The sequence below is a fragment of the Podarcis erhardii genome (genome assembly GCF_964252035.2).
Source record: "Podarcis erhardii genome assembly, chromosome: 9".
Taxonomy (NCBI): Eukaryota; Metazoa; Chordata; class Lepidosauria; order Squamata; family Lacertidae; genus Podarcis; species Podarcis erhardii.
In genome coordinates, this window is record NC_138512.1 from 67306160 (window position 1) to 67328600 (window position 22441).

General features: G+C 41.8%; 1 protein-coding gene and 1 long non-coding RNA gene across 2 annotated transcripts in view; one reads left to right on the forward strand and one right to left on the reverse strand.

Moving 5' to 3' along the window:
* Positions 1 to 709: 709 nt before the first annotated feature.
* Positions 710 to 19524, forward strand: COQ2 (coenzyme Q2, polyprenyltransferase). Its single transcript, XM_081877100.1, has 7 exons — positions 710 to 984; positions 10748 to 10914; positions 11711 to 11832; positions 12185 to 12270; positions 16226 to 16359; positions 17643 to 17831; positions 18956 to 19524. Exons 1-7 carry the CDS (start codon positions 759 to 761, stop codon positions 19151 to 19153), a joined length of 1122 nt encoding a protein of 373 aa, XP_081733226.1. The 5' UTR covers positions 710 to 758; the 3' UTR covers positions 19154 to 19524.
* Positions 6167 to 22441, reverse strand: part of LOC309350483 — a 300644-nt gene continuing 284369 nt past the window's right edge. Inside the window, exon 3 of the long non-coding RNA XR_014160424.1 lies at positions 6167 to 6182. This is a non-coding gene — a long non-coding RNA (uncharacterized lncRNA). The remainder of the gene's footprint in view (positions 6183 to 22441) is intronic.

The following is a 22441-nucleotide window of genomic DNA, read 5'->3' on the forward strand; positions in this document are numbered from 1 at the left end:
TGCACCAGCAGGAGTTTTTGACCGAGGATCAAATGGACATCTTAACAGCAATATTAATAATAGTGTCTTGTTCAGATAATCACATTCAATAAAATACAATATGAAAACAATCATATTTGCCCCTGGAAGGTAGACAGTCCACTATTAATATTTTCAGGTCAGAGGTGGGGCCTGAGGCTGGTTGGAGCTTCAGCCATTAAAAAACTCCATACGAAACACGGTTTGTATCAAAGGGCATTTAGCTGGAATAGTACCCTTCCCAACCGCTCCCAGCACGAATCCTGCCCTCAGTTAAACGCTTAAACTTTCTGCTCCACTAAAGTTTCAATTTAACAATTTCCAAACTACATTTTTTTCTTCTCACGAAGCAGGAGAAACCCCCCCCCCCACACACACACCAGGAACTCCTGTCTTTGGTGCTGACTCGTGTGTGTAGATGGGGAGACACGTGGCTGCCTAGTCACACGTGCACTAGTTCGACTGCAACAGGAGTAATAGTACCCCATTCTGAACCCGGAATTTCCCATACCAGACACCTGGATGGGCTATTCTACAGTTTCTTATCTCTGCGACAGCCAACCGCAAGAAGAAGTGACGCACCACGTGAGCTAAAACGGAAAGCCGCCTTGCGTGCCGGCGCTCTATCCCCCAGCAACTCCGTGGTATGCTTCGAGTCGAACAGAGAAACCGCGCCTCTCCTCATTTTATCTCTATGGAAACGGGACGTCACAGCGACGTCAGGCGGAGGCGGAGTCGCTATGTCGGCCGCGCGGTTACTTTCTCGCCTAGCCGGGCCGCTTTGCCTCAGGCGGCCCCTCTCCGCCTTCCGCGTCTTAGCTAGCTGTACTTGGAGCCGTGAGCCTCCCAGGCCGCTCGGGCAGAAGACGCGGCCCCTCGGGACTTTATCGGCGGCGGGTTTGGTGCGAGCGGCGCCCGCGCCGGCTCAGCCCTACCTGCGCCTCATGAGGCTGGACAAGCCTATTGGTGAGTCTGCTTGTCAATCATCGGGCGGCCTCTTAGTCTCCGCCCCTCTTGTTTTTGTTTTGGAGAGGGCGGGAAGTCGCGTGGCGCTTTTGATTGGCCGGTCCTGACCCTGTTGAACTTGCCTGGGTTCACTTGTTGTCAAGTGCAAGCGTGTCAAGGAGGGGGGCCTGTTGCTATCTGGATGAAGGCATGTTTGTTGTTGTTTAGTCGTTTAGTGACCCCAATGGACCAGAGCATGCCAGGCACTCCTGTCTTCCACTGCCTCCCGCAGTTTGGTCAAACTCATGCTGGTAGCTTCGAGAACACTGTCCAACTATCTCGTCCTCTGTCGTCCCCTTCTCCTTGTGCCCTCCATCTTTCCCAACATCGGGGTCTTTTCCAGGGAGTCTTCTCTTCTCATGAGGTGGCCAAAGTATTGGAGCCTCAGCTTCAGGATCTGTCCTTCCAGTGAGCACTCAAGGCTGATTTCCTTAAGAATGGAGAGGTTTGATCTTCTTGCAGTCCATGGGACTCTCAAGAGTCTCCTCCAGCACCATAATTCAAAAGCATCAATTCTTCAGCAATCAGCCTTCTTTATGGTCCAGCTCTCACTTCCATACATCACTCCTGGAAAAACCATGGACCTTTGTCGGCAAGGTGATGTCTCTGCTTTTTAAGATGCTGTCTAGGTTTGTCATTGCTTTTCTCCCAAGAAGCAGGCGTCTTTTAATTTCGTGACTGCTGTCACCATCTGCAGTGATCATGGAGTCCAAGAAAGTAAAATCTCTCACTGCCTCCATTTCTTCCCCTTCTATTTTCCAGGAGGTGATGGGCCATGATCTTCGTTTTTTTGATGTTGAGCTTCAGACCATATTTTGCGCTCTCCACTTTCACCCTCATGAAAAGGTTCTTTAATTCCTCCTCACTTTCTGCCATCCAGGTTGTGTCATCTGCATACCTGAGGTTGTTGATGTTTCTTCCCAGAATCTTAATTCCAGCTTGGGATTCATCCAGCCCAGCCTTTCGCATGATTCTGCATATAAGCAGAATTCTACATATAAGCCGAAAGTGAAGGCATGTTTACATGAGATTAAATTCGGTTGCACTTAGAGGGGCCTCCTTCTGAGCAGACAGGCACAGGATTGTGCTGGGCTGTGAATCTTTGCAAGTGGCGTGGATCCTGTCGCTTTGCAAAGGAGGTTCTTCTTGCCGCAGTCCCCTTTCTAACTTCCTCTCAGAGTAAACGGCTTTGGGAGAATTATCACAACTATTATCTTGCAAATTATGCTGCAGAGTTGAGCTCTACTCTTTTCTTTGTGAATGAACCTTGATCGCTTGCCTCTCTTGTAAGCGGAGTGGCTACGTGAGTGATTCACGTTAGGGAAGGTTAGGAATCAGCAATGGGTAAGGGCTGTACAGTAGTAGCTCAGGGATAGAGCACCATGTTTTGCATGCCTGAGATTCCAGATTCAGTCCTTGGTGTCTCCAAATAAAGCTGTGAAAGGCTTGTGTCTGAAACACTGGGGAGCTACTGCTCAATACACCAATGGCCTTACTCAGTAAAAGGCAGCTTTCTACCTCTCTGTTGATAGGGCCATTTATATGTTAATCTGAACATGCAAGAGGGAGTCGGATTGTTTCTGCTGACTGCCCTGTATGTTTGTATGCCTACAAACTGCACATGTTCTTTTACCCTACCAAATGAAGTAAATGGGACATGGAGAGAGCAGATACAAACTCACTCCTCTCTTAACATTGCGTTTAAGTGAACTGTGACTAGCGCAGCAGTTTTTGTTTTTTTTTTTAAATAATTTTTATTAATTTTCATAAAACAAAAAACACAAAATTAAACAAACAAACAAACAATACATGACTTCCCCATGCCTCCCCTTCACTGCACCCCTGTGTCCAAAATTTTTAGCAATCCTTCATTCCTTTTCAAAATTTAATTTCCTTCATGATTTTCTTAACTTAAATATTTCCAACTATAATTCTCTATTTCTTAACCCTTGACATTTTATCAGTCCAAAATTTTGCAACAGTTCTTAAGATATGATTTAAATTTTTTCCAGTCCTCTTCCACTGTCTCCTTCCTCTGATCACGAATTCTGCCGGTCATCTCTGCCAGTCCCATAAATTCAGTCACCTTCGTCTGCCATTCTTCCAGAGTAGGTAATTCTTGCATCTTCCAATACTTTGCTAGAAGTATTCTTGCTGCTGTAGTTGCATACATAAAAAAGATCTTATCTTTTTTTGGTACCAATTGGCCGACCATGCCCAAGAGAAAAGCCTCCGGTTTTTTAACAAATGTCCACTTAAGGACTTTCTTAATTTCATTATAGATCATTTCCCAGTAGGCTTTAACCCTTGGGCAGGTCCACCAAAGATGATAGAAAGTTCCTTCACATTCATTACATTTCCAGTATTTGTTACTGGGCAAATGATATATCTTTGCAAGCTTGACTGGAGTCATGTACCATCTATAGATCATTTTCATTATGTTTTCTTTCAAGGCACTACATGCTGTAAATTTAAGTCCTGTGGTCCATAACTGTTCCCAGTCAGCAAACATAATATCATGACCTAAGTCTTGTGCCCATTTAATCATAGCTGATTTAACTGTTTCATCCTGTGTATTCCATTTCAGCAACAAGTTATACATTTTAGACAAATTCTTAGTATTGGTCTCTAACAGTTCTGTTTCCAATTTTGACCTCTCTTTCTGAAATCCTAGTTTCTTGTCCTGCTTGAAAGTCTCATTTATCTGATAGTAATGTAACCAGTCTCGAACTTTGGATTTTAATTTCTCAAAGCTCTGTAATTTAACTTTTTCACCATCATATTCTATAATTTCACTATATTTTGGCCAATTAGAGTCCATGTTAAGTTTTTTTACCGCTCTAGCTTCCATTGGTGACAACCATCTGGGTGTTTTATTTTCCAACAAATCCTTATATCGATTCCAAACATTGTATAAAGCTTTCCTGACAATATGATTTTTAAAGCCTTTATAGATCTTTACCTTGTCATACCATAAATATGCATGCCAGCCAAAATTGTTATCATACCCTTCCAAGTCTAAAATATCTGTGTCTTCAAGAAGTAGCCATTGCTTCAACCAGCAAAAAGCTGCTGCTTCATAATAAAGTCTTAAGTCCGGCAGCGCAAAACCCCCCCTTTCTTTTGCATCAGTTAAAATCTTAAATTTTATTCTGGGTTTTTTGCCCTGCCAGACAAATTTAGATATATCTTTCTGCCACTTCTTGAAACAATCCATCTTGTCTATAATTTGCAATGTCTGGAACAAGAACAACAATCTCGGCAATACATTCATCTTAATAACAGCAATTCGGCCTAACAAGGATAATCTCAATCTAGACCATGTGTCAAGATCTTTCTTCACTTCTAACCAGCATTTCTCATAATTGTCTTTAAACAGGTTTATATTTTTGGATGTTAGATTCACCCCCAGATATTTCACCTTTTTTGTTATCTCCAAACCAGTTTCCCTTTGAAAGCTATCTTTTTCCCCCATCGTTAGATTTTTTTCCAGTACCTTTGTCTTTTGCTTATTTAGTTTAAAACCAGCCACTTGACCAAATATTTCAATTAATTCTAAAACTCTTTTTGTACTGGCTTCTGGCTGTTGTAATGTCAAAACTAGGTCATCTGCGAATGCTCTTAACTTATATTGTTTAGCTCCGAGGTGTATTCCTTCAACCAGCTGATCCCTTCTAATCATATTCAACAACACCTCCAGGACCGATATAAATAATAGAGGGGATATTGGGCAACCCTGTCGTGTCCCTTTTTCTATTGGGATTTCATCCATAACTACACCATTCACAATTAATTTAGCTTTTTGCTCTGAATATATTGCACCTATACCGTTTTCAAAGTTTTGGCCTACCCCCATCCCATGGAGATTCTTCCTCATAAAACTCCAAGAAATATTGTCAAAGGCTTTCTCCGCGTCCACAAAAATCAGTACTGCTTTTCTATTTATATCAGTCTCCAATAGTTCCAAAATATCTATAATATTCCTTACATTATCTGACATATGTCTCCCTGGGAGAAAGCCTGTTTGATCTTTCTGAATCTCCTCTACCAACACTTTTTTAAATCTTTTTGCTAAAATGTCTGCAAAAATTTTATAATCCACGTTTAAGAGTGATATAGGGCGGTAGTTCTTAACTTGATGTTTCTCAGTTTCTGTCTTCGGTATAAGTGAGATGAATGCTTCTTTCCACGATTCGGGAGCCTTTTTTCCCTCCAAGATTTGGTTACACACTTCTTTCAATGGTTGTATTAACCATTCCTTCATTGCTTTGTAGTATCTGGCCGTCAATCCATCTGGCCCTGGTGATTTTCCCAATTGCATATTCTGGATGGCACCCTCAATTTCCTGGTTCGTAATTTTTTCATTTAAAATCCTTTTATTTTTTTCCGAGATCTTTGATAGTCCATATTTTTTAATAAATTCTTCTATCTCTTGTTCATCTTTCGGCCCTTGTGCGTATAATTTCTTGAAGAAACTTTGGAAACAATTACTGATTTCATTTGGTTTGTTTATAAAATTCCCCTCTACTTCAAGGGACGTCACAGTATTCAACTTTTGCCTCTTTTTCAATTGCCATGACAGCAATTTCCCACATTTGTCTGCTGATTCAAAAGTTTTTTGCCTCATTTGTTTTATTTTCCATTCTATTTCTTGGTTCATCAGTTCCATGTATTGGGTCTGGTAGTATTTTATTTCTCTTAAAATCTCCTGGGATTTTGGTTTTGACCTCAGTTTCTTCTCTCCTTCTTTCATCTGATTCCAGATTTTTTCTTTCTTCTCATTTTGTTGTTTCCTTTTTATCGAATTTTGTTGAATTAGAAAACCACGCATGACAGCCTTACTTGCGTCCCATATTATTCTTCTTTCCAGATCTGTTCTAAGGTTTATTTCAAAGTAATCTTTCAAAGTTTTTTGGGCCTTTTTTATAATTTCTTCATCTCTAAAAAGGGTGTCATTCATTCTCCATCTGAAAGTTCCAGCTGTTGTCAATTTCATTTCCATCTTTACTGCATTGTGATCAGAGCAGGTTTTTGGGCAGATTTCTGTATTTTTAACCCTTGGTGCCAGATTGCTAGAAATCCATATTTGGTCAATCCTGGTCCATGTCATTTTTGCTTCAGAGAAGAAGGTCCCCTCTCTTTCCAGAGGGTTCCTTGTTCTCCAAATGTCGATCAAGTCCATTGTGTCAGTCAGTTCAAAAAAGGTCTTTGGTAGTCTCCCATCCTTAGAGATTACTTGTCTTTGAGCTTTGTCCATGTTTGTGGAGACGACTCCATTCATATCGCCCATCATTATTATTTTATGGTCCATAAAGTCCGTTAATGTCTCATGCAACTTCTTGAAGAATTCAGCCTTCCCCTCATTAGGTGCATAAATTCCTACAATCAAGATTTTTTCTCCTTGTATTTGAATTTCCACTGCCAGAAACCTTCCTTGTTCATCTTTAAAGATCATTTTTGGTTCCCATTTTTCCTTAACATAGATCACGACTCCTCTTTTCTTAACTTTATCTGAGGAAATAAATTCCAGTCCTAATCTTTTATTTATCAAGAGTTTTCTATGTATTCTGGCAATATGAGTTTCTTGCAAACATATTATGTCCAGTTGCTCTTTCTTTAGTATATGAAAAACTTGGGTCCTTTTTCGGGGATGGTTAAGGCCGTTGCAGTTCCAACTCAGGAGTTGCAGAGACATTTTTGTTACTGGGTGTCTTTTCCACCAACCGCTCCAAGTTCTTGTTCCTGATCGGTCGGTGCTGGGTTCAGTCCAAATGATAAATTTGCAATATCTGGTATTTCTCCCTCAGTCACAGTTCCTTTTTGAAAATCCTCAAAGTTTCTCTCCAAAAAGTGTTCCTTATCTTGAATTGTTTTTATTTTGATTTTCTTCCCTTTGAAGTTAAAGGACAACCCTTGTGGGAACTCCCATCTGAATGGAGTATTGTTTTTTTTCAGCAAATCCACTAAATCTTTAAATTGAGTCCTCACCTCCAAAAAATATTTAGGGATATCTTTATAAATCTGTATTTGAGAATTCTTAATAATCAGTGCCTTCTGGAAATGTAGGTTCAATATTTTGTCTCTTTCTTCCTTGGATCTTAAGGTGATTAGGCAATCCCTTGGTTTCTTGCCTTGCTTTCTGCCAATCCGGAAGGCTGTAGTTATTACAAATTCATCTTCTTCTCCTTCTAATTCATCAGTCCAAAATTCCTGAAATTTATCTGTGAGGAATTCCCCAAGGTTGCCCTCTTCCTCCTCTGGTACCAATCTCAATTTCAGATTTTTTCCTTTCCTCTCCAGTTCCATAAGAGCTAAGGTTGCATCATGTTCATGTACCTTCTTTGCAATAGGTACATATTTTCCCTTGACTTCCTCGGCAGTAATTTTAGCAGATTCAGCTATTTTCCTTGTTTCGGTACTTTCTTGTATCAAACGATTTATAGACTCTGTGTTAGACGATATAGTCGTTGTGTTCAAGTCAAGTCTTGTTGTTAATTCTGTCAACTTCTTGGAGTTTTCTGTAGATTGCTTAGTGAGTACTTCCAAAGATTGATTTATTTTGAGCAGTGCCTGTGTCATAGAATCCCTTGATGCTGTTGTTACTCTCTCTTGTCCAGCTGCTGCTCCTGATATAGAGGTTCTTTTCTGAGCCTGCTTTTGAGCTTGCTTTGTTTTACTTCTTGTTGATATTTCATCAAGTGGCGTGCTCATAACTCAAGGTCGTTCTCACAGGAAAGTTACAAGTGGAAAATCCCAGTTCTTTACTTCAATACTGCAGTCTCTCTTTTAGTCCTCTAGAGGGGGAAATTGTATCCAAGCAGGAATAACAAAGAAACAGTGAAGCAAGTAGCCATACAATGTCCCAAAGAAAATAAAATTCAACCCAAAGTCTTACTTTGTTACAATTTAAAAATCTGGATCTACTAAGTAAGGTCCCGTTATTATGTTCCAGATATATTCTTACTTTGTATCCACAGTCCTCTCTTTTTGACAGTTCGTTTCAAGCGCTCTCCGTTCAGGCAGCCTGATCAAAGGTATCGGCAGCGGAGAGTTTCCATTCACAATTTACTTCTTCTAGCGGTTTAAATTGAGCCAATTTTTCCTTCCCCCCTACTCCCGCTTCGTGGGGGGAAGGTCCTTTCAATGTCGGGGTTTAGCAAAGTTCAAACAAGACGTTTCTTTTAAATACAGCAAGTTCTTTTCATTGCTGCGTTAATCGTGCAGTTCCGGGAGGCTGACTTCCTTAATTTTTGCCTTTCCCGTTTTCGGCCAAATCTTCTTAAAAATAGTCCGTTTTCAATATTTTGTAATTCCTACTCACAGGTTTGTTGCCAATCGGTAATTTCAGGAAGGAATCGGCGCTCTCCGTCAATGGCGACGCGGCTTCACTCCACGAGCTGGGTTGCGATCCTCAGCACCGCACTCACTCCCGATGCCGCTCCGGAGCCTTTAAAAAGACTCCTTTGCGATACCGGGGGGTGCAAAGGTGCCCACCGAATCTCCTTGTTCACAGGCTTCTGCGCCTGTGATTTTAGGGGTCCCCCGCTCGCCGTAGCGGGTCAGACCCGAACTCGTGAAGCAGTCCTGCCTCGGAGCTCGAGGCAAAGACCGCCATTAAGACGCTGGCGCCGACCAGAAGCCCTAGCGCAGCAGTTTTTGGATTGAACCTTTCGGTTCTCCCCTAGTTGCTTTAAATACAGCCCTGAGAGAAGGGTAAGAACTTAAATGTGTATGTCTTTTTTTGGCAAATATAATTTCTACTCTGCTTGATCCATATTTAAAATGTCCCTGTTTGTGATTCTCTTTAGTTACATCTTTACATGCCCCATACATGAAGCTGATTTGAAGGCATATCTAGGATTGTCTGCTTGAAAAAGCTGCGCCTCTGCCTTTGACAGTAGCTTGATGTATAGATGTTAGCAGCAGATATCTGCTGCATGTTTATCTGCATGTTGAGAGATTTTAAAGTTTTATTTGTGCACATGAAGACACTGTTAAAGCTTGCACAAGAGCAGTCTGATTTTTTTTTTTTTTCTATTTAGCTGACAACCTTAGAGATAACTCCTTTTTTCTTGTGGGGAAATTAAACTGTTGTCGATTTGTAACGCAGGAAACCAAGAATAAAGGTGCAAGAGATCTGCTCTCAGCCCTTGCAGATAAGAAGGCTCTTTATACCTTACTTCCCAGTTCTGTGCCCCTTACTTCCTCTTGCATTTCCACAGTGATCATGTGTGGTCAGGAATGAGGCTTCCATAATTACATACTTTTAATTATAAGTAAACAACAACAACAATTCTAAAGGGCCATTGATGGCAGATAGATTTGTTCATCCCTAGCTAGATGACAATGCTCAGGGGTCTGGATTTGGTGTGAAACCTCTAAATTATGTTATAAAAATGTGGGAATGTAACCTTCAGAACAAAGAGACAGAATGCAGAAGTAATCTCTTCAATCCTGCAATTCCATAAGTTGTTGAAATTTCCTTCAATGCAAATGCAAAGCTATCCTGCCTTCAAAAGCTTCCACGTTTACTTTAACAAAAGTGGCAGTTCTGCAGATGCCCACAAAAGCAATGCATGGAAGAAGCTGCTCCTCCGCTAAGATGAACGAGGATGGTTTGTCATAATAAGAGATGTGTATTTAAGGTGTTCCTTATGCTCTGAACAGGGATGCGGGTGGTGCTGTGGGTTAAACCACAGAGCCTAGGACTTGCCGATCAGTAGGTCGGCGGTTCGAATCCCCGCGATGGGGTGAGCTCCCGTTGCTCGGTCCCTGCTCCTGCCAACCTAGCAGTTCGAAAGCACGTTAGAGTGCCAGTAGGTAAATAGGTACCGCTCCGCCGGGAAGGTAAACAGCGTTTCCGTGCGCTGCTCTGGTTCGCCAGAAGCGGCTTAGTCATGCTGGCCACATGACCTGGAAGCTGTCTGCCGGCTCCCTTGGCCAATGAAGCGAGATGAGCACCGCAACCCCAGAGTCGGTCACAACTGGACCTAATGGTCAGGGGTCCCTTTACCTTTATGCTCTGAACTGAGTCAATTGCATGGAACACTTCTAAGTAATATAATCTACAGGGGTTGCCAGGCATTGATTGCAACTTGATTACAATTTCCAGCAGTGGAGCTGTGCTAGCTTTTTGCAGTAAAACCAACCCAAAAGCCTTGTGACACCTTAAAGACTAAGACATTTACAGTATTTTGTCATAAGCTTTCATGTACCATAGCCCACTTCATCAGATGCATAAAGTGTTCTAAGTTGCAGGTACATACATAGTAAACAATGAGGTCAGGAAAATGAAATGTAGAAAAGTACCAATGTGGTAGTTAGATTCTTAGCTGTGGGTGTACACAACAAACATGCTGCTAACACAGGCATCCTGGCACAGTAAGTCAATTAACACATGTAATGTTAATTCTATAAGTGTCAGCACCGAACCTGTTGATGTATTTCAGTTCATCGGTTTTGTGGAGCAATCTCCCCTTAAAATTCCTCTGTTCCCATTTGGCCACCTTAAGGTCAGTTATAGCGTGTCCTGTGAAATTAAAATTTCCTCATGGGTTTTTCAGTGTTGCAATTTATGTTTATATTCTTTTGCATATTTTATTTGTCCTAGTTATTGTTTTCAGAAGCTTTGTATTCACCCAGATGAGTCAGTACCAATCAAAAGGAACATACAGTATATGTACATTTATCCATCACTAATTCCTTCCCTAATTTATATTTTTAGGGACGTGGCTGCTGTACCTACCCTGCACTTGGAGTATAGCCCTTGCAGCAGAACCAGGCTCTCTGCCGGCCTGGGACATGCTGTTACTCTTTGGCGCTGGCGCAGTCCTGATGCGTGGAGCAGGCTGCACAATCAATGACATGTGGGATCAAGACTATGACAAAAAGGTAGAGAGGACTTGAAAAGAGCAGGCAGGCTCATAATGTTTGCTAAGTAAGTAAGTTGCCTTTTTGTAAAGCAAGTCCCCACCCGCAAGATATGCTCATTGAAGACTGTATGCGGGCTTCCTAGGCTCTAAATACCTAAGCTGCACTTCTCTTTGTACTGAAATATGTTAGCAAAGTGCATCTCAAATTACGGGGCTGGTCTTAGTTGCTGAGACTGGAAAGCACCGTCCCTTAATGTCACCCTTGTGATGGGAAACCTACAAATTGTCTTCACCTCCAGGATCTCTCTCAGCCTCTGCTCTGTTGTCAATGCATACAGTGGCGTAGCGTGGGTTGTCAGCACCTGGGGCAAGGCAAGTAATTTGCGGCCCCTAACCCGTGGATTTGCGCCCCTTAACCCGTGGATTTGCGCCCCCTAACCCTAACTCCCAGATGTTGCGCCCGGTGCGGCCGGCCCCCCCTGCACCCCCACGCTACGCCACTGAATGCATATCACCAGCAATGTGTCAGCCAGCTTGATGGGCTGCTCCAGGTAGATTGAGGTTCAGTGTGAACATGCACAGTACACCATGATGGCTCTGTGATGCTTCTTCACCTAGAACTGCATTGTGTTCACTGGTACTTAGTCCCCCTGGCCTTCGTGGCATATACACACCCTCTGGCGAATAGGAGGGTGCCATGCACCAAAGGCGATGACTAAATATGGTACGTAACTAAAACCTAAATTTTCTGGCTTGGGAACAGTATGTCTACATGATTATATAATTCAATCATTGAAATACTCTTCTGTGCTTAGGTTACAAGAACAGCAAGCCGACCACTGGCAGCTGGAGAGATTTCAAATTTTCAGTCCCTTGTTTTTCTGGGAGGACAGCTGAGCTTGGCTTTATGCATCCTATTATGTTTAAATTATTACAGGTAAGTTAGACAGGAGCTGTTGATTGCTTCGGCCATTTCTTACACAGCCTGCTTTCATGGATGTGCTTTCTGGAGCCATTCTTATGGAGGCATAAACATGGAAAACATTACATAATAATTGATAAAGTAGTTTTTTTAATAGAGAGGTGTGGTTCATGAGGTCTGTTGTTATGAGGCTAGAAGTAAGTAATGAAAATGTTCTGTTCAGAATCATTAATTGAGAAGGGGAATTGCCATGGCCTTAATTAATCCTGACTTCAGTGTATTTCAAATGTGAATTGTTGCAATGATAGTAGTAGGTTGGGTAGAATACAAATGCAACTTCTTAATGCTCTTTCCACTTCCTTTGCAGTATTGCTCTGGGAGCGGCTTCTTTATCTCTTGTGGTGACTTATCCACTTATGAAGAGAATAACATACTGGCCACAGCTGTTCTTGGGTGAGCTCACAAGTTGCTTTTTCTTTCAGATGGGTTTTGTACTGGCTTAACTCTACACTGGATTGTGGTCAGACTGTTCAGTGTATCGTATTCTTTGCCAGAATTGACTAGATTTGTTCTGAGCAAGCATTCTTCATTTTCCTTCTTCGCAACATGAGAGTTAATGAGCACCAGCCTCTTGTATAACTTTTCCCTGCTCTCTGTCCAGTTCTGAAGTGTTCAAAGTCTGAATTACCTGATTTAAACAAACTTTGCCGTGGGCAATACTTAAACGTTAGCCAAATAACAAGCTTTGTTTTTGTTTGTTTATTAGCTCTTACTGATTTATAACAATTGTGAAGACACAGTTTCATTCATAATAATAGTTACAGGTAGGTAGCCGTGTTGGTCTGCCATAGTCGAAACAAACAAACAAAATTCCTTCCAGTAGCCCCTTAGAGACCAACTAAGTTTGTTATTGGTATGAGCTTTCGTGTGCATGCAGGGTATCTGAAGAAGTGTGCATGCACACGAAAGCTCATACCAATAACAAACTTAGTTGGTCTCTAAGGTGCTATTGGAAGGAATTTTTTTTTATTCATAATAATGTAAGTATTGATATTTGGCCCTTTAACAACATTCTCAGTGTGGCTTACAAAATCAGAATGTCAAAATGATTAAAATACATATATCAAATAAAACAGCTATTACAATAAAAGCGATATAACATAACCTGGTGGGGATAAAAATATAATGCTGAAGTCTCTGCACTAAAAGTCTCTGCACTAAAATGATATCAAAGTAGGTGCCAAGTGAGCTGGTCTGGGGGCAGTATTCCACAGCTGAGGAGCCACTACAAAAACAGCTCCCTCCCACCACAGTTCACCTGATAGGAGCATTCCAGAAAGGACCTCAAAGTAAGATCTTAAAAGTCTGGGTAGCCACACGTGGAGAGAGTCTTTTGTAAGGAGGGAAGCTAATATTTGCATGTTTAGTTTGGCTAGCAAAGTTCAAATGAATGGGTGGAAACCAGTTGTGCTTTGAGTGGATAGACCTACTGAAAGTAATTGGAGTTGAGTTAGTCTGACTTCTCCCATTGCTTCCAGTGGATCTACTCTAAGCACAACTAAGGCTGAAGTATTAGCCCCACTTATCTATGAGTAAGCCCTATTTAATTAAAAAGGGCTCGCTCCTGAGTATCGTGTTATTAGTCTCCATCTGACCTAGCATGTGAAAACAGTATGGTAATTTGATAGTAATACCTAAAGAGTTCAGATGTTTCAAATGAACACTGGAAAGATGGAAAGCTGCAATGTGAATCAATATCATTTTAATTATTTCCCTTCTTAATTTCTTTACTGGCATTTGATTTAAAGGGCTGGAAACAAAGGAACTAGTGAGGCATGCCAAAATTGTAAGGCACATCCAGTTGGATTTCTGAATTCTTTTTAATTTGAACAGCAGGTCACTATGCTACACTGGAAACCTGTTTTGAAATTCTGGTCATTCAAAGGCAGTTTGCCACACAGTATTGCAGGTTGGAGAAATACTGTTTAAGAGACAGAAGTTTGAAGGATGTCTTGGCTCCTGAACTAAAAGAGGAGTTATTTGAATCTTGGCATTTGAGATCCTCCTCAGAATCCCTTCTCTGGGGTTTTCCTGCTGTCTGATTTTATCAGGGGGCTACCAGGGAGGAGCTTTTGCAGTGTTGATGCCCTGGCCTTAGAATGCTCTATCCCAAAAAGCTTTCCTGGTACCCAGTCCAATGTTTTTCTGGAGCCAGGCAAATATCTTTTTTCTTTTCTGAAGCTTTTTATTTTATTTTATTTTAATCTGTTTTATGCTGGCATTTTAGTTGCCTCTAACCAAGTCATACTTGCAGTGAACCCCCTGAAGTCTTAAGTTGACTGACTTCAGTCCATTGATATCAGAAGGTCTACTCTGTGTATGACTAGCAGCACAATCCTAACACTGTCTGCTTAGAAGTAAGACCAATTTAATGCAATGGGACTTTCTTCCAGGTAAGTGAGGATAGGGCCTGTAGCCCTAGAGCTGATGTGTTTTACCTTATGTTTATGTAGTTTAAAATATTTTATTCTAAACCTGATAATATGCTTGAGTGGCAGTCTATAAATCTTAATGATATATAAATAACAACTGGAAGAAATACTGTGGCGCCTACCTTTTGTTATGAGGTATTCTCAGGTTATGCAGCGTTCAATAAATTCAATGTATGCTTTGAGCCTGAGTCTTCTTGCGCAGCTAATGTCTTTTAATTTTTCCAAAAACCAAAAACCCAGCTAATGTCTTTGGGTAAGATGCTGAACTTAAGGCTGCAGTACTTTATACACTTTTCTGGGAGTAAAGCCCATTGAAGCCTATCATACTTACTTCTGAGTAGACATGTATAGGATTTCATTTTTCTAATCTATTCACTGTTCTATCACAGTTCCCTCCCCCCATTTCATTTATATTCCCTGCATGTGTCTTTTAATAAACATTACACCAGCAGGTTGATCAGATGCAAGCAAAGGCAGGACTCCTGTCTCTCTGGAAGAGGGAGTATTTGGCAAGTGCAATTTTTCCATCGTTATGGCTTGTATAATGAGCCAGGTGTCATTGCCAAAATTTCCAGTGCTGCATAACCACCCTGCCCTCCTTTTTGTGTGGCCACTAACAGTGAATAGAACAGATGGAATGAGATTAGCTTTCTGCCATGAATAAAAACAGTGTTGACCAATGGGACGGGCAGACTTTAAGCGATACTTTTTTCCTTGGGAACTGCCTGACTCACTTCCGTAGAAAACAATAAAAGAAATAGTACTATTCTTTCACAGAGTCTCAGTTGTTTAATCTGTTTTTGAACTGGATTCCCTTTCTTCCTGCCAAGTCAGTGTATTCTGTACGAAAATATAATCTTGTGCTGGAAACATGGAAAACCCTGCGCTCTTATTCCTCCACAATAAAACAAAGATAAACAGATTTCAAGCGAAACAGATTGGTTTTGTTTATCTCTTTGTCTACTCTTTGTAAGGAGGGGATCAGAGGCTATGGTACTAGCTTGGGTGGGCTGAAGAACCCACAAGAATGTGCCACTTTTCTGGCAGGTTCGTGTTCCCACCCATTCTCTCTGTGTTGATGGCAATGCATATCTTACACGGTCAGGGGGACGGTGCCTGGTTTTCCCCCTTGCATTAGTATTTGTGCGCACACTTTGTGGCCAGTTGACTCTCTTTGGGTTGAAAACTCTGATGACGGAAAAGGCTGGGGCTAGCTGGCTTATTTTGGCAAAAGACATACAGTGGTACCTCAGGTTAAGTACTTAATTCGTTCTGGAGGTCCGTTCTTAACCTGAAACTGTTCTTAACCTGGAGCACCACTTTAGCTAATGGGGCCTCCCGCTGCTGCCGCACTGCCGGAGCATGATTTCTGTTCTCATCCTGAAACAAAGTTCTTAACCTGAAGTACTATTTCTGGGTTAGCAGAGTATGTAACCTGAAGCGTATGTAACCTGAAGCATATGTAACCTGAGGTACCACTGTAATCATTTCCAACAAAGCTCATGCTCTGGCTGCAGTCAGCCAGTTTCTCTTAAGTCGCCTACCGAACTTGTTACTTTTTTTCTTGCTCCAGACTAACAAGGCTACTATTCTAGGATTTTGATTTCTTTTCAATCAGCCAGTCATTTTCATGGTGATTTTGTGCTGCTTTTATTGCATTTTATATTTTATTGTGTACATTGCTGTACATCACCATGTTACATTGTATGAATTGGCAATGTAGAAATACTTTTGTAAGTAAAATAAAACTGTTTGGCCGAGTGTTGGATCATTCTGAAAACAAAGTCCTATCAGGGTGCCTCACAAGAATGTTGAATCTCATTGCAAATGAGCGAGCAAGATATTTCTGAAAAATAGATAGAGACTATTGCTGCGTTTGAGACTCTTTGTTTTAGTTTTTGTCATATCTCTTTCAGGCCTGACCTTCAACTGGGGAGCCTTACTTGGGTGGTCAGCCGTCCAAGGCTCTTGTGACTGGTCAGTTTGCTTGCCCCTGTATTTCTCAGGAGTTTGCTGGACATTAATGTACGACACTATTTATGCTCATCAGGTATATAGCCTTCCTATTTCTTAATAAGGAGGATTTGGAAATTAGGGACTGCTGCTGATGGATTGCACTATTATGGGGTGATGGATACCAAAGCAGCTTTTAAACTGTGCATGCTTGTTTGAACAACTCCTTATTCGTTAATAGTTTCTTTGTTCTCATTGTTGATGTTTTTATGGCGGTTGTTGTGACCTGCCCTTATCAGCCCTGTTGGGGTACAAAGGCAGGTTGTAAATGAACAAAATGAACAATTCCAGTGTTTGGAATATTTGCTTATGAATTTCCATGGTTGTTTTTGGTTTTCATAATGGCTAGGCAGCTGCTGATTCCACAGTTTGGGAATGATTAATCAGAATATCCAAAAATAATAACACCAAGGCTTCAGGTGCATTTATCTTCAGCAACCTTGATAAAAGAAGTTAGTCTTGTATTATTATTATTTCCATATTGCATATGAGAGGCTAAGGTTGAGAGAGGGCTACTTGCATAAGGCTGCTCAGCAAGTAGTTCTGAGCTTTGAATGGGGAACACCGGAATTTGTAGCTCATGCTCTTATCTACTTGGTAGTGGCTCATGTTCTAGCTTTCTTGTATATCCTTTTCCTCTACACTCTGTCTTTTTACTCTCATTTGGTTCAAAATGTGTGGGTTAACATCTTTCTCTCCATCAAATTGAGGGAAATCAATAGAAATTCTTATAAAAACACAGCAAGAATTATATAAAACTGTTTAAAAGCTAAATGAAAACAGAGTAAAACTTTGTGCCATAGATAAAACTGAGCAGTGCGCCCAAAGAAAAAATTTCGGGAATTAAGAATAAGACTCCAGGAAACTTTGCGTAGTCATATATACCTTTAAGAGGCATTCAGAGCTGACTACTTTCTCTACCACATGAACCATCCAGGGGAAGATATTCCAAAGGATGGATAAAGTACCACTGATAAAGTCCATTTCCGTGCAACCACCAAGTGACAGCCATGAAACTTGGTCTGTACGAGGGGAGGCAGTCTGTTAAGTACCTTTGACCAAAGTTCTTATTATCAACCTCAAAACCTTGAACCTGATTCAGCAACTGATAAGTACCTTCCCATTTGTGCCAAGGGGTTGTGGTTTTCTCTCCAGCTCTTTGGCCTTCTTATTGCTGGGTTAGGTCTCTAACCAGGATCAAGCGTGCTCACAGGCTATTCTTACAAAGACCGCTTCCACGTAAAATCACCATCCTTCCCTGTCTAAGTCTATGAAATGCCACGTGACTGGTCTTTTCATTAACAACTCCTTCCCTTGTAGGATAAAAGAGATGATCTCACCATAGGTGTGAAATCTACAGCACTCCGGTTCAATGAAAACACAAAGCCATGGCTCAGTGCTTTCAGCACCATCATGCTTTTGGGACTTACTGCAGCAGGAATGCATTGTGACCAGACTTTTCCATACTATGTTGCTGTGACTCTGGCAGGCATCCACTTGGCTCAGCAGGTTAGATCCCATACTTGTATTGCTCTTTATGTGGAAGCTTGAAACAGATGGATGCTTTATCAGTTTGGCTTCAGTTCTTAACCACCTGCTCTGTCTTGTATCCACTAAAGCTATTTCTTGCTTTTCTAGGTATACAATGAATTTTTTAACAGGGAGGGGATGGTGGTGATTATGGCGATAATACCGTATTGGCCCAAATATAAGCCACAGTTTTTTTCCAAATTCCGACCGTGAAAAGTTAAAGTGCGACTTACATTCACGACCTTACGATGCTTACTGCTTACTGCCTTACTGCTGCTGAAACAGCTGCCCACAAGGGCCGTTGGGGGTGTGGGACAACGGCGCCTGTCCTGACCTCGGCTCCCAAACCGCCCCCCCAAACCACCAGAAAGAAGGGGGAAGTGAGGAAAAGCAGCACAGTTCCCACCCCCAGGAAGGAGCACGGGGCATTGGTGTGCCACCCACCTACTGTTCCCAGGCCTCCCCCAAGCCGTCGGACGGAAGCGGGGGAGGCCGCCGGCAAAACAGTTATGGTATTCAGCAGCGGATGACCACATGGGCTTTAGTGGTGAAAGAGTGCTTGTTTGGGACGGGTGCTTGTTGACCCCCTTTTGATTCCCGCCCCCAACCCTCCCTGGGCAAGCCTTGTGTGTGTGTTCCTTCTGTGATTGCGCTTCATTGGACGGGTGCCTTTCAAAATCCCCCCCCCCAATTTTAAGGGAGCAGCTTATATTTGGGTATTGTCTTTTTTCCTCCTCCCCCTCCAATTTTAAAAGAGCAGTTTATATTCGAGTGCGGCTTATATTCGGACCAATACGGTATTATTTATATGCTGCCCATCTGACTGGGTTGCGCCTTGGGCAGCTTCCAGCAAAATATAAAAACACAATAAAACATGGGATGGCTAGAAGAGAGAAGTTGGTAAAGCACAGCAAAACTTGGGAGGAGAAAGTCATGTATAGCATTTGTACAAAGCAGGTGAATTTATGGCAGTCCAGAAAAAAACTTGGAAGCAAAAAAGTTATCGTAAAGAAGAAGAGGGAACTGAGTAAAGGGTATTGATTTGGCGAATTATAAGTGTGAATTACAGTACGCTAATATTGATATCCCCCTTCCTTCTCCAGATATACACTTTGGATATTCACAAGCCTGAAGATTGCTGGAAAAAGTTCTCTTCTAACCGCACAGTAGGACTCATACTTTTGGTAGGGATTGTCCTTGGAAACTTACAGAAAAGGAAAAATACAGAAGCAACAATGAAAAAGTTAGATAGTACAGAAGAAAATAAAGTTGTTTTACAGAAAGGAAATGAACACAACTAAAAAAAAAATCTACATGATTTCAGCTAGTGCTGTATTTAAAATACTTTATTGATGAGACTTTTTTTTAAAAAAAATGTGTATCTTTATTATGTGTAAACTTCTCACTGCCAGTATACAGCTGTGGCAATAAATCAGCTATATTTGATTGCTTCCTGTCGAAACTTTAGGAGGAAACACTCGCAGAAGTTTACAACTGAACTTCAACATTGTAAAATTGTAATGGGTGTGAGAACTCTTACGGATATAGGCCTACTGTAAATAAGAACTGTGACTCATGAAATAGTGTGATTCATGAAATTCTTCATTTGTGTAAAATAGTTCTATTTTTAGATATCCAAAACCAATCTATAAAGTGACTTTTGTCAAGGTGATGTTCAGTTCTGTGGTGTTCTCATTTAAAATGTTTTGAGCATACTACACTTTTATATACCTGGCTGGTTGCTGCTCTTTCTCTTGAAAAGGCTGGTTGCAGATATACTGCGCACTGATCTATCATCTTCTTTCTGACAGAGGCCAGCTATTCCAGAGGGGCAGGGGGGAAGCTGCAGCCTTCAGTGCTTGATAAGAACGGCTGTTCAAAACTTGTCTCATTAAATAGGATGTCCTTGACAATATCAAGCTGTGCCTTTAGGGTGGCAAGCAGACGTGCCTGTCAGCCAGCGGTGCAAACTGGTGTGAGCCTCTAAAGCAGGATGGTTCTGACATCAGCCACTACATAGCCAAGGGAAGCCCTAAAAGTGTTATTGTTCTAGGTGCTTCACAATATCACTCACTCTAAACAAGCTTTCAGAGGTGAAAGCTCCGATTTAAGTGGCTAGATTGAAAACCCACAATTCAAAATTGTGAGAAACTTAATTTGCCAATTAGCTCATTACTTTGTCTACCTCTAGCGATACTGCTTATTTTCTAGTAGTTTCCTGCAGGGCATCCGGAAAACAACTTGAGCTGCTTTGAACCAGGCACCCTTAATTTGGCATCACATCAAAGAGAGCCTTGTTTAGGCCCAATTAACAGATTAGGATGAATTAGCCCTGAGCTACTTATGCAGTCAACAAGTAACTTAGTACCTTTGTTCTTAAGCCCACAAGGTAATTGTTTCCAGTAAGGTTCAAGCACCAACGTGTCAAGACAGTGAAAGATCTCAGGAGAGTGGGTTCACAGGGTTTTTCATTCATAAGCGCCCTTTCCTCGGTGAACAGAGGCTTTAAAAATAATAATAAATTAGACTACTAGCCCGAGTTATCCATCCCTCCACTGAGGAAGCTATGCTGTGGAACAGGAAAGCATTGCACAACTGTTCTTAGAAATAATTTGTTGGTAAGGTGTGGCAGGTACACCTTTCAAAAAGCAACAGCGAGCTCACTTCTGCGGCATTCATTTCGCCAGGCTTTGAACGGCTTCCTTTTGTGATGCGGCTAGGAGAGCTCTCTCAAAAAAACCATGCACTACTCTTGTGATATTTCATCTCTTGTGTCAACCAAATGGTTATAGCTCTGAAATACTCAAAAGGTCTCCCTTGTCAGTTTGATTTATGTCTGGGGGTTCTGCCCATTTGCATTTCTTTCATGTGACCCAAGGTTTGCTGGCCCAGCCCAACATGGCATCTCATCAGGCGCGTGTTTGTAAGTGGGCGATACTGTCAAGGAATCCAGTTTCACTGCCTTTCTCAATGCTTTACCCATTGGGTTAATGTCATTCACCCCACACCCAAGCAATAGTGAATACAGCGTCATGACGTCAGCTTTTAAACAAAGCACTCTTCATAGGATGAATGAGCTGGAACCAAAGGTTCCTTTTTCCTGTTGCCAGAAGGGAACCTTAACCCTAATCCCCCCCCCCCACACACATATAAGATGTTTTCATAAATATTTTGAAATGGGTCTTGTTTTCTCTGCAGCAGAAAGGAGTCTTTAAACAATACAGGAATGTTTTTAAGCTATTGGCCACTTGCAACCAAGTAAAGATTCTTGGGTGCAAGGATAGCAGCTGACATATCCACCCTCTGGAGGTGCATGCCTGAGGATCTTTTGATCTTGACTGTTTTCACACACTAATGCCACACCCTCTAGAATTCTATCTGTTATATTTTATCTGCACGATCAGAATGGATGTCAGGAACCAAAATGCTTTTTCTGCGCAGCCTGAGCAGGAGCAGTGAACAACGTTACAGTTACAGTGGTACCTTGGTTTACGAACTTAATCTGTTCCGGAAGTCTGTTCTTAAACCAAAGCATTCTTAAACCAAGGCATGCTTTCCCATAGCAGCTGGGGTCTCAATTCACAAATGGAACACAGCAGGAAGCGAAACATGTTCTGCTTCCAAGGCAAAATTCACAAACCAAAAGACCTACTTCCGGGTTTGCAGCGTTCTTAAGCCAAGTTGTTCATAAACTAAGCTGTTCTTAAACCAAGGTACCACTGTAATTGTTGTAGCTTGTCTTCACTTACCCCACCTCACTGCCCTGCTCACCATTCTTGCATTATGAACGGTCTGTCTCACTGTTGGGGGGGGGGGAAAGGTCAGAATGAGCCAATACAGTGTGGTACCTCTGGTTGCAAATGGGATCCGTTCCAGAGGGCCGTTCGCAACATGAAAAGTACGCAACCTGCAGCGGCGCGTCTGCACATGAGCAGGTTGCGATTCGCCGCTTCTGCGCATGTGCATGACGTCATTTTGCGCTTCTGCGTATCCGCAAGCAGTGAAACCCCGAAGTAACCCTTTCCGGTACTTCCGGGTCGCCGCAGGACGTAACCTGAAATAACGTAACATGAAGCGGACGTAACATGAGGTATGACTGTATATATGCGGACCATCCATCCAACCGTCTTAGGGACTCCAATCCAGATCTGTGTAGAGTTTACCCCCTCGCCTTTTCTTCTTCCAAAGATGTCCTGCAAGGCAGCGGGTACAGATTTTTTCCTTGGGGTTTACTCCCAAAGTCTTTCTCATGGACAAGTATAACCACAAGGCAGAGAACGAACTACCCATCTTCTAACACCCCATACACCCCAACACAGCCTGAATGCTAAATATCATCACCACTATCGCCACATTCAATCCACTGACACAATTTAGTTGTCAGTTCATAGAACTAAAGAGTTGGAAAGGACCCCAGGGGTCAAGTAGTCCAACCCTCTGCAAAGCAGGAATCTCAACATGCCCTGTCCAATTTGATACCATACAAGACCTTTCCTAGCTCTCCAAATTATTATTATTATTATTATTATTATTATTATTATTATTATTATTAGCCGCCTGAGAAACAGTTTCTACGCAAATGCAATTCT

What these genes read in the sequence shown, in the direction of transcription:
- COQ2 (XM_081877100.1), top strand. Translation starts at nt 759, where the DNA reads ATGTCGGCCGCGCGGTTACTTTCTCGCCTAGCCGGGCCGCTTTGCCTC. An exon ending in TTATGTTTAAATTATTACAG is followed by an intron (nt 11,833 to 12,184) that starts GTAAGTTAGACA and finishes CTTCCTTTGCAG; the next exon opens with TATTGCTCTGGGAGCGGCTT. An exon ending in ACACTATTTATGCTCATCAG is followed by an intron (nt 16,360 to 17,642) that starts GTATATAGCCTT and finishes CTTCCCTTGTAG; the next exon opens with GATAAAAGAGATGATCTCAC.